Source organism: Vombatus ursinus, unplaced genomic scaffold (assembly GCF_900497805.2).
Source record: "Vombatus ursinus unplaced genomic scaffold, bare-nosed wombat genome assembly UNPS02015255.1, whole genome shotgun sequence".
Taxonomy (NCBI): domain Eukaryota; kingdom Metazoa; phylum Chordata; class Mammalia; order Diprotodontia; family Vombatidae; genus Vombatus; species Vombatus ursinus.
The window spans coordinates 22,815,197-22,829,259 of record NW_020955033.1 but is presented as its reverse complement, the minus strand read 5'-3'; the positions used below and the strand labels follow the sequence as shown (position 1 = coordinate 22,829,259).

Sequence of the window (14,063 nt, the reverse complement as noted above, 5' to 3'; positions counted from 1 at the left end):
CTAATGGACACTTCGAGTAGGTCAGGTCGCTCCAAGAATTTTGAGAAAGCTCCCGGCAACCGATGCATGTTCCCTCCTTTGTGCTTGGGGCTTTCTCATTGGCCGGGGACTCCCGAGGCCCCGCCTCCTTTTCGTGAGTGACCAGGGAGCCGGAGCCAGCGGACCGCGAGACCATTGTGACGGCACTGCGCCGTCACTGGGCCCCCCCCCCCGGAGGGGCCCGCCCCTGCCGGTATAAAAGGCCCGGCTTGCGTAGCGCTACTTTACAGGAGCCGCCGACAAGGGGGCAACGAGGAAGCGCTTGGAACGTAGCTGAGAAGGAAAAGGTGTGGGGGAGCCCGTAGAGAGAAAAAGAGGCTTAGCCGAGGGCCGGGTCCAGTCCCCGCCCTCACGCATGCGCGCGTCCCGGGAGGAGGGGTGCAGAGCTCGTGCTGCGCGGGCGCGTCTGGAGAGGACGGGGTGGCGGGGGAGGGGTCGAGGCTGGGGCTGAGGGGGAGCAGCGGGGCGGGGGGGCGAGGACTAGACGCTGGCAGATTGCGGCCTGTGGGGCAGGGGTTGGATGGGGTCAACTGCTTTTGAGTAGAAAAGGCATTAATGTAAAATCAGCGACTTCGACCAAAAAGAAACACGTGTCAAAAGAAAAAAAAAAAACCCCAAACCCTGATCAGACTGACCAGAGGCCGAAAAGGGTGAGGCCAACACCACCGGGGCCGGGGTTCGGAGAGAGCAAGGCACTTGTTTTGGTTTCTTTTCCTGGGAAAGCCCGGTTATATAAAATACAACCCCCCCCGCCCCCCCCCCGCCAAAATAAAAAAAAAAAGAGAAAAAACCCAAACCTAGAACTGGGTTAAAGATCAGTTCGTTGCTATTTTGGGATGTTTTCAGTTTTGTTTGGTTTTACTCTTTTTTTGGTGAGTTATACGGGAAGGGCAAGATTTGGCCTTTTTTTCCTTGTGCGAACTAAAGCCTCACTTGATTTTTCCCGTTTTGTGTGTAAATTATACACAGATATACATTTAAATACCCTATAGTTCAAAACAAAGTGCTAATTTAAGGAGTTGTAACTATGAAAACAAATTGCGGGCTGCTGCTCTCCACACCTCCACTCCCACTTTTTTTTAATTTTTATTGGTCTGCTTTTTCCCAAGCTGACTACACGAAGTGGGGCCTACCCTTCATGGGTTCTTGTCCATCCCACTGATTTAAAAAAAAAAAAAAAAAAGGGTGGTGAAGCATTATTTTTTGTATGTCAAGAATTTTTTTAAGAACCTTTTTTTTAACTTTTTTTGTTTAACTTTTCGTAGTTTTAAGACGCTTAAAATTTTTAACGTTATCCTCCAAGGCAGTATGAAAACCTTATTTCTAACAGTAATGTGAAATGTGTTTTTAAATAGTTAGTATTTTTATTATTTCAAGTTACTCCAGTATTAATGGGTCAGCAACAGCTGCTTTTGCCACCAAGGAAGATACACGGAGGAAGGCTTGTGGGTCTCGCTGATAGCCCTCAATGAGGAAAGGGGAAAAGTGTAGGAGGGAGGACCTTTGGAAGGGGGAAGAAAGGAAAGAAGAAATATGGTTTGAGTGACATGCTAATTATATGCTCGCTCTGCCAGTAAATCACAAATGGGGTTAGTCTAACTTATACACACATTTACTGTAAAATAAGGAGAAAGTGACTCTTCATTCTTTTGGAGCCCTTTATTGTGCTGGTTACTTTCCATGGTGGAGAATCACTTCATTCATACTGGCAAAGGTGAGAGAGATGATATTCCAGGATATTTTTTAGAAAAAAAAAAATATTTATTTACTGTTGCTTTTTTCATGTAGAAAACTACTTGTTTCAAGCCCTACCCTGCCTTTTCCTTATTTGAACCATCAGCAAGATCAGCACATAAAACCAAAGATGAATGTCTACAAATTTGAAATGAAGGTAGTAATTATAATAGGAGGTTGAATATTCATAATAATTTCGTTCATAGTATTTGGTCATAGGGAATATTATTTGTTCCATAGAAAACACATTTATGACTCTATTTCTCTTTGTTGTAGTTGAGAGACTGCAAAGAAATAACAACATCAGCATCAGCACCACCTACCAAAATGATTTCTTCAAAACCCAGACTGATGGTTCCTTATGGCCTGAAGACTCTGCTAGGAGGAGTTAGCAGAGCCATTCTCGAAACCAATCCAGGGAACATCACCCAGTTTGCAGCTCTTTATTTTAAAGAGCTTATTTTGTTCAGAGAAGGTTTGTTTCTTGGTTTTTTAAATGTAAGATTCTTTTAGATTCAGTATTTGGTAAACCAAAGCATTTAAATCTTCTTTTATTTCCTTTTTTTTTTTTTGTCTTTTAGCAAATTCTTCATTGGATATAAAAGATTTGGTTAAACAATTTCATCAGACCAAAGGTAAGAGAATTTGGCTTATCACAACTACTAGATTTTAATATTTTCATTACCCATTGTGTAACACACTTTAGAGAGATTTTCCAGTCCTTAAAAAATTCACAAATATTTTCATTTACAATTTTTAAAAAAATCTTTTGTCAGCGAGATAGAAAATTTAAGAGTTTTTTTTCACTATTAAAGACATGACAAAGTGAAGCTTAAAGACATGCCTTTTTTAGGAGATTTGTTAAGAAAAGGGTCTTACCCTTACATATTTTTCCTATGATCAGTTAAATAAAATCAGTCTATAAGAAGGCTTTTTAGGGAATTTAATCTTGTTCAGTAATTTTACTCTATGGTGACCTTTTTTTTGCTCGAGGAATATTGTAAGAGAGATCAGTTTAATATTATCAGACAAATATGGGCATTGCAGGATTATCACGAACTTCATTTATCTGCAGATTGATATATCTAGGGAACAAAAGGTCAGAAAGAACATTCGCAGAAATGAAAATGTTTCCTTACACAGGAAGAATGAAGGGAATATTTTCTAGCATTTGCAAACAAATGAAGGTGGTTCAATACAGTGCCCTCATTTTGCCACTTCTTTGATGTTTTAAGCCTCGATAGTCTGTTGCCAGAAAAATAAAATTTCTTTAACTATGACATAAATTAGCACAAGATATGGTGTTCTCACTTTACTTGCACTATTAAATCATGGCCAATCAAAAAGAGAGGTACTCAAGGCATGGGTGACTTGCAGCTTTCTTTCTTTCTTGTTTAATTTGACCTTCCTTTAAAGTATCTTAAGCAGCAAGGTATGTTGTTTTTGTTTTTTTTGTTTGTTTGTTTGTTTGTTTGGGGTTTTTTGTTTTTTTTTTGGTATTGTGTTTTATTGCATCAAGTAGCTGCAGGTGGATACTACATAATGGTTTCTGATTCCAGGTTTGGGAAAGTTTAAGGAAGAGTTGATGTATAGGCTTGTAGGCTTTCAGGCTCAATAGACTTTATTGTCTATTAAATAACGTCCTATATAAAATTTGTGCTTTAATATTTACAAAAAGCACTTTACATATATTATCATTTGGAAACTTGTAGCTCAGGAAATTTTGTAGACTTAATTTTCTCCAAGTGCAATTTGATAAGCCCTTTTTCATAAATACTGCTTCATGTATGTCCATAGGCTCTCCAGGGCCCATATAGACAGGCATATCTCTGCATAACACTTAATGAGACATAGGCATTAAATCCAGGTTCCTGACTCCACATTTAGTGCTGTCTCTCTTAACTGAGTGAAGAACAAGTAGTGTTAAAAGGGGTGCCTTTTAATTTAGATTACAAACAGAATGGAATTTCTCCAGGGAAGAAAGCATTGGGGTGAGGGGCATCCCTTAATTCTGCTAGAAGAGGATGAGGTAATTATTAACATAACATGTAAGGTATATTTATTTATACATGGGTGTTTAGGCACAGATTCTAGGCAAAATTTGTTCACTAATTGATAGGAACTACAGAAATTATATTTATGGTAAGTGTGAGGTTTAACTGCAAAAGATCAAAATCCATTCCCAAACTTGTAAATAAATTTTTAGGCCTTAAGAAGAAGGTATTTTCTTGTGGTAATCATGTCCACGAGAGGCATGATGATTTGAATGAAGAGTGCTAACCTTGGGAGTCAGATAGCTGAGCCTATGTGACTAATGTGTAATCAATCACACTTGGGTTTCAGTTTGAAGATTAGTAGTAACTTGTTTAGTAGTCTAACCTAGGTCAGAAAAAAAATATTGTTTTGAAGCTAAATAGCAAAATTATTGCTTTTGCAAAACCTTTTAAAGCTTGAATTTAGCCACACATATAAATATTGACATAATATCGATGATGACATATTGGGCTGCTAAATTATCAAACAAAATCAACAAATTGATTATTTGGCAAGTCAAGTAAGGTTTTCACTGAAGGAGGAGGGAGGCATTGAGTCCAAAAATAAAAAACAGTCTCAGTCTCTGTGCTCATGTCAGCCAGGCACAGGGCTAAACTTATATAAAAGAAAGGAAAAAACTGGCCACAAAGAGCTCACAGTTTTAATAAGGGAGACAACATGGTACAAACAAGAATCAAAACAAATTATATTTGAGATAATTACAGAGAAAATATAATCTCTACAGGAGGGGTATATTGGGAATAATCAGGGAGAAAAAAAGGATATATTATATATATGGTACATATATAATAATATATATGGTATATTGAAGATAATCACAGAGAAAATATAATATATTAATAAAAAGGTCCTCTCTTTAGGCACTATCCTCTTTTGCAGCTCTGAAGCCCACATAAAATATATGGGTTTTTTTCCCCCATAGGAATATGAGAGTACTACTTGTGGAGAACTGATTCACAAAATGCTGATAGATAACTGGTAAATCCAGTTTGTGAGTGAAATTGAAGAGGGGGGGAATAGATAAACTGGTAACAATTTGTCTGTATTCTTCATATGTTTCTTTACATGAATTTATAAATCACTAAGGCTTTTTTGAAATCTTGAGGTAAGTCATGCATCTGAGTTGGTTGGCTTCAATTCATTTTGCATTTTTTACATGGTTGTATTTGTCCCATGCCTTGAAGTTGAAAGGTACTTTGCAGGTCCTTCAGTCAGCAGAAAATAAACATACGTTGAGTTCATATTTTGTGTCAGGACACTGTGCATATGGGGGATACAAAGAAAGTAAAAATAATCCTTGACCTCAAGAAGCTCACATTCCAGAAAAAAATATAAATTCCTTTGGCTTAATTATACATAAATTGTATATATGTGTACACAATACACACATATATATGTGTAAAATAAACATGAAATGTAAATATAAATAAATATAAACATAAAATTAGAAAATTATGTGTATAAAATCCTGATACCTAATTTTCATGTTTTCTTGCCCATTAGACTGTGAGAGGCTCCTTGAGAAGCAGGGTCTGTCTTTGCCTTTTTATTCCCAATGCTTAATAGTGTTCAATAAATGCTTGTTGACTTTATATAAATTTCATCCTGAAAGTAATAGAGAATTATGGGGGCTTATTTGTTAGGAGATGGTGACATGGGCATTAAAAACAAATGTACATCTATTTAAGGGTCTTCACTTGATTCACAAGCTTCTGTGATAGGTGCTGGGGATTAAAAAAGGAAAATGACAAAAGTTCCTTTTGTCCCTGTCCCTCAAGTAACTTTGTATTTATTTCTGTGTAGACACAAACATGTACACAGATAACTGAAAGGACAATCTCAACAATGTGTTTTATGGGGATGTGAGAAAATGAGAAGACAGAAGGGGAAGGGATGTGGGAAGATGTGTGAGAAGGAAGGAGAGGAATTAGTTAGGGAAATCTTCAAGTTATACCTGAGATGAGATTTGAATGAAGACATGAGTTGCCTGGGTGAAGGCATGGAGGCAAGTGATAATCGTGCACATTAGATAAATGAATGAAATTTGAGGTATGTATAAAGGAAAGGAGCCTGAGAGGGAAATTTATATCTAGAACTGGAAAGAGAAAAAGCAGAAACTGAGGGTAGTGGTGAAAGCCCTAAGGAAGGCAACTTGGTTGCTGAACGTGATCACGGTGCACTAGACTAGTTCAACTGCATAATTAGTCTATCTTGACCTTAACTTGCCAGCTAATAAGTTTCTATTTTATCCCAGAGGGAATAGGAAACCAGTGAAGGTTTTTGAACAGGTTTGGGGGAAGATTTATGAATTAAGGAATATTATTTTGTCACTCTATGTGAAGGATGGATAAGCAAAGGGGGAGAAGGGACTAGGGGACAGGGAGAACATTTTGGAGGCTCTTACTGTTGCCCAGGTGAAAGTTTTGGGGAACCAAACTCCAAAGAAACAACTTTGTGAGCAAAGAGAAAATGGAACAGATGCAAGATATGATATGTAAATGGGTTAAAATAATTAAAGAATCCTGCTTTGGATTAAAGTATTTTGGATGTTTTGAATGCTCTTTTTGCTGTCTCTGTCTTCTGTTTTTATCATCTTTTTTTTCTTATTTCACAACCTCTCTCACATACTATCCCCGCCCCCACTTTCCCCAGGCAGAGCTACCATGTCCAAGGCACCTATTACTTCAAGGATATCAGATTCTCTGGTATTCAAAGCTCTTTCCAACTTGGTCTTTTCCCAGAAATACTTTACTTTACCTACTTGCTGTTCCTTGCACACAGCACATCTCCCATCTTCACGTCCTAATATTCTTAGAACATTCCTGACATAGAAAACAGCCAGTTTCTCTTGACCTATACCTCTCTGCCTTTTAGTTTCTCTGAATTTCCTTCAAGACTCAGCTTAAATCCTACCTTCTGCAGGAAGCCTTTTCTTGATTTCCCCAGACTTTGTTTCTTTCTCTGGACCTTAATATCATCCTCATCTTTAAAATGAGAGGAATTAGATTAGATGGCTTCTGATGTCTGTTCTAACTCTGAGATCTATGATTCTATGATTTTATTGCCTTACCTTTAAACATGTAAAATAATCAAGTCACCACATTTTAAAATTTTAACATGGAAACTTTAACCACTATAGTAGCCAAACCTACCTCTGTGGTCAAATGAGAGGTGGTCCCAAAACTCACGTTTTTTTCTGAAATCACTTCCCTTATCATTTCTACAATAATATTCCATCACAATGATATACCACAACTTGTTCTCCAATTGATAAGCATCCCCTTTGACACCACAGAAGAGCTGCTATAAATATTTTTGTACATGTGGGTCCTTTTCTTTTGATTCTTTTGAGATACAACTATGTAGTGGTATTGGTGGGTGAAAGGGTATGGACATTTTTATAGCCCCAGGGAACATAATTTCAAATTGTTCTCCAGAAAGGTTGGACCACTTCATTACCCACCAACAGTTCATTAGTGTACCTATTTTCCCTCTTAAGGAGGAATAATTCAATTCCTTAATTCCTCCGGAATTACTCAATTCTCTATATATTTGAGAAATTAGGCCTTTATCAGAGATGTAAAAAAAATTGATATTACTTCATTGTCTATGGTACTTTTTAGCAAAATGTAGTTTCCCTCATTATCTCTCTTAATTAGGTCTATTTTTGCTTTTGGTTGTTGAAGATCTTGATTTCAACCCATGCCTTTTTTTTTTTTTTTTTTTTGCTTCAGCTGAAGCGTATTCTGCTCCAGCCCTTTATTTTAAAACTCTGTGTGTATCTTTCTGTTTCAAGTAAGTCTCTTTGTACACAAACAAATAGTTGGATTCTGGTTTCTAATCCATTCTGCTGTCTGCTTATTTTATGGGTCAGCTCATCCCATTCACATTCACAGTTATGATTACTATTTATTCCACTGTATCCCAGTTTCTTCTGTTCTCCCTTTTTATCCTGTCCCACCTCAAAAGCCTGTTTTGCTTCTGATCACTGCCTTCCCTAAATGTATCTCCCTTTTCTCATCCACTTCTTTCTATTATCCTTCTCCCCTTCCATTTTCCTATTGGGTAAGAGATTTCTATACCCAACTGAGTGTGTATATACTTCTTCTTTGAACCAAATCTGATGAGAGTGAGGTTCAAGCATTGCCCTTTCCATTTTCCCCTCTACTGTAAAAACTGTGTGCCTCTTTTATGTGAAAAAACTTTTCCCCATTTACTTCTCCTTCTTTCTCAACCCTTCATTTTTGGAGAGATCATTCCAACATAATTGACTCACATCCATGTTCTTTGTCTTTGTAAACTCCTTTAACTGCCCTAATGATGATAAAGTTCCCAGAAGTTACATGAATCATCTTCCCATATAGGAAGGTAAACAGTTTAACCTTATTGAGTCCCATATGATTTCTTTTTCATATTCACTGTTTTATCCTTCTCTTGAGTCTTGTGTTTGAATGTCAGATTTTCTATTCAACTCTGGTCTTTTCATCAGGAATGCTTGAAAGTCCTCTATTTCATTAAATGACAACTTTTCCCCCTTGAAGGATTATACTCAGTCTTGCTGGGTGTGGGTTTTATAGTTGGTTGTAATTTTAGCTCCTTTGCTTTCACAATATCATATTCCAAGCCCTCCACTCTAATGAGGAAGCTGCTAAATTTTGCGTGTTATTCTGACTGTGGCTCCATGATATTTGAATTGTTTCTTTCTGACTGCTTACAATATTTCCTCCTTGACCTGGGAGTTCTAGAACTTGGCTATAATATTCTTGGGAGTTTTCATTTTGGGATCTCTTTCAGGTGGTGATCAGCATATTCTTTCCATTTCTTTTTTACTTTCTGTATTAAGATGTTGGGGCAGTTTTCCTTGATAATTTCTTGAAATATGATATCTACACTCTTTTTGTGATTGTAACTTTCTTGTAGGTCAGTAATTCCTAAATTATCTTTCCTTGATCTATTTTAGAGGTCAGTTGTTTTTTTGATAAGATAGTTCACATTTTCTTCATTCTTTTGACTTTGTTTTATTGTTTCTTCATATCTCATAGAGTCATTAGCTTCCACTTGCCCAATTCTAATTTAAGGAATTATTTTCTTCAGTGAGCTTTTAAAGTACTTCCATTTCCATTTGAAATTTGGTCTTTTATGCTTTTTAAGGAGTTCTTCAGTGAATTTTTGCACCTCTTTTACCATTCTATTTTTTAATGTATTATTTTCTTTAATATTTTTGGTGACTCTTTAAGCGATTAATCCCTTTTTTTCATAATTTTCTTGTGTCAGTTTTTTCTCTGCCATTTTTATCACTTTTTTTAACTCTTCCAGGAATTATTATTGAATGTGTGGCCAGTTAGCATTTTTCTTTGTAGAGAATTATTATTGAGTGTGTGGCCAATTAACATTATTCCTTGAGACTTTGGTTGTATAGCTTTTTTCACATTATTGTCATCTTTTTAGTTTGTGTCTTCGTCTTCCCTACCACTGTAGTAACTTCTTATTATGTAGTTCTTTTTTTTTTTTGTTCCCCATTTTTCCATCCTGTTTCTTGATTTTCAACTGTATGTTAAATGGTCTCTGCTCCCCTGTGGGAGAGCACTGATCCAAGTCAGGTTTTTTTCATGCTGCTGTTTTCAGTGCTAGTTCTAGGGGGTCTACAAGTTTTTGAAGCTTCCAAGGTTGTGTGATCTAGGAAGAAGTATAGTTACTGCTTCCCTGGTCTGTGCTCTGAAGGACAGGCAGCAGACAGCAGAAGGACCTCTGTTCCCCATTAGCCCCAAGACTTAGAACTCCTCTTGGCCTTAGAATTGTGACTAGGGAAAGACATGGTAGACTTTCAGGAGCCCAGATAGTGGAGTAAGAAGTAAATCTCTCTCATCCTCCCTTATTGACCTCTGAAAGCCCAGAAAATATCACCCCAGGAAAAACCCTGGAACAGCTGAGCCTGCAGAAAGATAAGGTGCAGCAGTATTTTGTAGCCCAGGAAGCTTGAGGAATTAACAAGGAAAGGCTCCTCTCGCTCTGGGGCAGGGGGAGCAGTACAACACAGGAGGCATCCCAGCAAGCCAGAGGAAAGCCCCACCTCAGCAAGCCAGAGGGAGATTCTGAACCCCAGGGTGGTGGAACAGGCACGTGCCAACACCAGGACCCTGGAGTGCCTGTTAACCAGTTAACGCCAGCTTGGAAAACTGCCACATGTGTGTTCTCCAGCAACCAAATCTCCCAGTGCTTCAGCACAACTCCAGGCTAGCAGACAAACATTAGAGTGCTTCAAAGAAGCCCAGGTGAGCAGGTGTCCTCCAGCAGCCAAATTCCCCACCCCCACCCTGAGTGTTCCAGTGCTGCTGATTCCAGGTCAGCACCAGGTAAGCTGCTAGATCCCAACAGCCCACAGCTTCCAGCACCTGAGGCCCCAACATTCAAAGCCAGGAAATAGGCAAACACCATGAGCAGAAAGCAGAAGCAGACAATGATCATAGATTCTTATTATGGGGACAGGGAAGATCAAGTCATAAATTTGGAAGAGGACAACATTGTCAATATACCCTCATCCAAAACCTCAAAGGGGCATATGAACTGGTCTCAAGCTCAAAAAGCTTTCTTGGAAGAGCTCAGGAAGGATTTTAAAAGTTAAATAAGAGAGAAGAAAAATTGGAAAAGGAAATGAGAGGTATGCAAGAAAGAGTCAATAGCTTGGAAAAGGAAGGACAAAAATTGACTTGTAGAAAGCAGGTCCCTTAAAAAATACAATTGGCCAAATAGTTAAAAAAAAAAAAAAGTACACTGAAGAAATCAATTCCTTAAAAAGTAAAGTTGGTCAATGGAAAAGGAGGTACAAAATCTAAGAGAAGGAAACAATTCATTAAAAATTAGAATTGGGCAATTGGAAGCTAATGACTCTATGAGATATCAAGAATCAGTCAAACAGAAACAAAACAATGAAAAAATAGAAGAAAACATAAAATACTTCATTGGTAAAACAACTGACCTGGAAAATAGATCCAGGAGAGACAGTGTAAAAATTATTGGTCTACCTGAAAACCAGGATTGAAAAAAAGAGCCTGGACAGCATCTTTCAGGAAATCATCAAGGAAAACTGCCCTGAGGTCCTAGAACCAGAGGGTAAAATGGTCATTGAGAGAATCCACTAATCACCTCCTAAAAGAGATGCCAAGGAATATATTAGCCAAATTCCAAAATTACCAGGTCAAAGAGCAAAACTGCAAGCAGCCAAAAATAAACCATTTAAATATCATGGAACCACAGTCAGGATTATGTGACCTTGCAGCTTCTACATTAAAAGATTGGAGAGCATCCATAAGGCAAAGGAGCTTGAATTACAAGCAAGGATCAACTACCTAGCGAAATTGAGCATAATCTTTCAGGAGAGGAGATGGATATTCAATGAAATAGGGGACTTCCAAACCTTCCTGATGAAAAGACCAGAGCTCAACAGAAAATTTGATCTTCAAATACAAGATTCAAGAGAGGCATAAAAAGGTAAACAGGAAAGAAAAACAATAACATGTTATTGATAAGGGAAAACTGTTTACATCCCTATAAGGGAAAATGACACTTGTAACTCGTGAAATGTTATTAAGACATTTAAAAGGGGTATTCATAGACAGAGGACTTTGATGTGATGATAAAAAAAATCTAAGTGGTAAAAAGGGATTATTCTGGGAAAAGAGGAAAGGAGGCGGCAGACAAGGGTAAATTACATCACATGAAAAAGGCACAAAACCATATTACAGTAGAGAGAAAGAAGGGAGGGAGAGATGAGCATTGTTTCAACCTAACTCTCATCAGATTCGGCTCAAAGAAGGAATAACATAATCAGGTATAGAAATCTAACTTACCCTATCAGGAAGTAGGAGGGGAAAGGGGAAAGAAAAAGGTGAAGGGGGTGGATAGTAGGGGGAGGGAAGAAGTAGCATCTCTTTTTTGGTGGCAAAGAACTGGAAATTGAAGGAATGCTCGTCAATTGGGGAATGGCTGAACAAGTTTGGTATATGAATGTAATGGAATACTATTGTGCTATAAGAAATGATGAACAGGCTGATTTCAGAAAAACCTGGAAAGACTTATATGGACTGATGCTTAGTGAAGTGAGCAGAACCAGGAGAACATTGTACACAGTAACAGCCATGTTGTGCGATGACTAATGTTGATAGAACTAGCCCTTCTCAGTAATACAAGGATCTAAGACATCTCGAAACGTGTCATGATAGAAAATGCTATACACATCCAAAGAAAGAACTATGGAGTTTGAATGTAGATAGAATGCATCCTATTTGCTATTTTTTTCTGCCATTTTGTTTTGTTTTCTCTTTCTTGTGGTTTCTCCTATTGGTTCTAATTCTTCCTTACAACATCACTAATGTGAAAATATTTTTAATAGGAATGTATATGTATAGCCTGTAGCCTATATCAGATTACATGCCATCTTGGGGAGGGAAGGGGAGAAAAAATTTAAAACTCAAAAGCTTATGGAAGTGATTGTTGCTAAATTAAAATAAATTAATAAAAAATAAATAGAAGATACAAACAAAAAGAAGCTGCTTTCGAGTACTTTTCTATCTGTTGCTTATTCTGCCCCTTCTCACACCGTAGGAGTTTTATTCCAGTCTGGAGATACTTTTGATTCCACACTTACAGTTTCCAGAATATAGCTAGTTTCTTGCTTCTTTTATCTTGGTTTAGTAACCTCTAATCCACTTAGGTAGGCAACAATATTATATTCTACCAGGAGGTGTCACCATCTGTTGGCCTGAAAATTCCCTAATGTTTTAGTCTTAATGTTTTGTAAAACAAATTAGTATCTTACTCTGTCAGTTTTCTAAATTCAAAATTTTATACAAACAAATTTCCTTAAAATGAAGGGTTGAGGTACTTTTGTTAACAGTAGCATTATTATTACACTACAGAATAAGCCTGTAGCACAGGAAACACTGACTACACTAATTGTTAGGTAATAGGTTTTGGCCTCCATCCTCTAGCAGGTTCATTCTTGATCAGGGCAGCCAGGAGGACGTCGATGGAGAAGTCATGAGGGGTTATGTGATAATTTATTCTTCTCAATGGGTTCCTGATAATAGGAGCACCAACTGCTACTGGGATCCCCTAATCACCCTTCTTGTAGGGGTGGGTGAGAAGGGGAGGCAACAACCCCTATGTCTTGATGGGGGCCAGTGGAGACAGGCCCCTGGTACACTCCACTAGATGCTAGCACACACAGCATTCTAGCTTGCACATTCTCCCTCCACCTCATTGGGGCTGGTTGGGATAAGCCCATTCACCAATCCCCACTCCCTGACCAGTGCTCTCTTGATTTTTGGAGAAGCACACAAAGAGGGCAACTTGCCAACAATAGCTGCATGATTTTACATTATCTCATCCCTATACCTCACTGTGCAGTTGCAGTAGAAATTGTTTACAACCATTATCCTGGGAATTAATATCTATGCTTCTGGGAACTAGTAGACTGTTTTGGCAATGGATCCTGGGAAAACTGGTATCTATGGTCCTGGGAACTATTATCTAAAAAAAGAATAACAAAATCCCCCTTACTTACAAAAACCCTTTACAAGCAAATATTGTCTTGCTTTTGTGTTTTTATGCCCAGCATCTAACACAATGCCTGACATTTCATAAATGTGATTGATTATAAATGTTATTTGTTATTGATGAGAATCAATGGAAGAATAAACCAAGAGAGGTTTTTTTAAGGTCTCAGGCAAAAGTCCCACCCCTACTGCCCTAGTTACTGTGTATGTAAATGTGGTCAGTAGTTTTTCCTTATAAGTTTACAACTTGCACACAAGCTTGTGTTTGTTTTCCTGAGGACGACAGGGTTTATAGTTTGTTGTTGGGTCCTTTCAGTCATGTCCAACTCTTCATACCCCCATTTGTGGTTTTCTTGGCAAAGGTACTGGAGTTTTTTGCCATTTCCTTCTCCAGTTCATTTTACAGATGAGGAAAACTGAAGTGACCTGCCCAAGGTCCCACAGCTAGTAAGTGTCTGAGTTCAGATTTGAACTCAGGAAGACAAGTCTTCCTGACTCCAGGCCTGGACCCTCTATCCACTGCTCCACCTAGCTGCCCCCTTCCAACTTGTATATATTTGGACAAAAGCTTGGGGTTGTTTTCCTGATGACCCCCATGTTTTTATAGCAGATACTTGTCTCACAAGGGTGGTGGTGCAAGGGTTACATGAGATACTGTATCCCAATGCGCTTTTTGTAATC

General features: G+C 38.1%; 1 protein-coding gene across 1 annotated transcript in view; it reads left to right on the top strand.

The window, feature by feature from the left end:
* The first annotated feature begins 1,867 nt into the window (after positions 1-1,867).
* The window catches only part of LOC114031855 (proline-rich receptor-like protein kinase PERK10), a 17,713-nt gene continuing 5,517 nt past the window's right edge, over positions 1,868-14,063 (top strand). The window contains 3 exon segments of the mRNA XM_027847025.1: positions 1,868-1,930; positions 2,050-2,248; positions 2,355-2,408. Coding sequence (XP_027702826.1) covers positions 1,904-1,930; positions 2,050-2,248; positions 2,355-2,408 — 280 coding nt within the window. The 5' untranslated portion in view covers positions 1,868-1,903.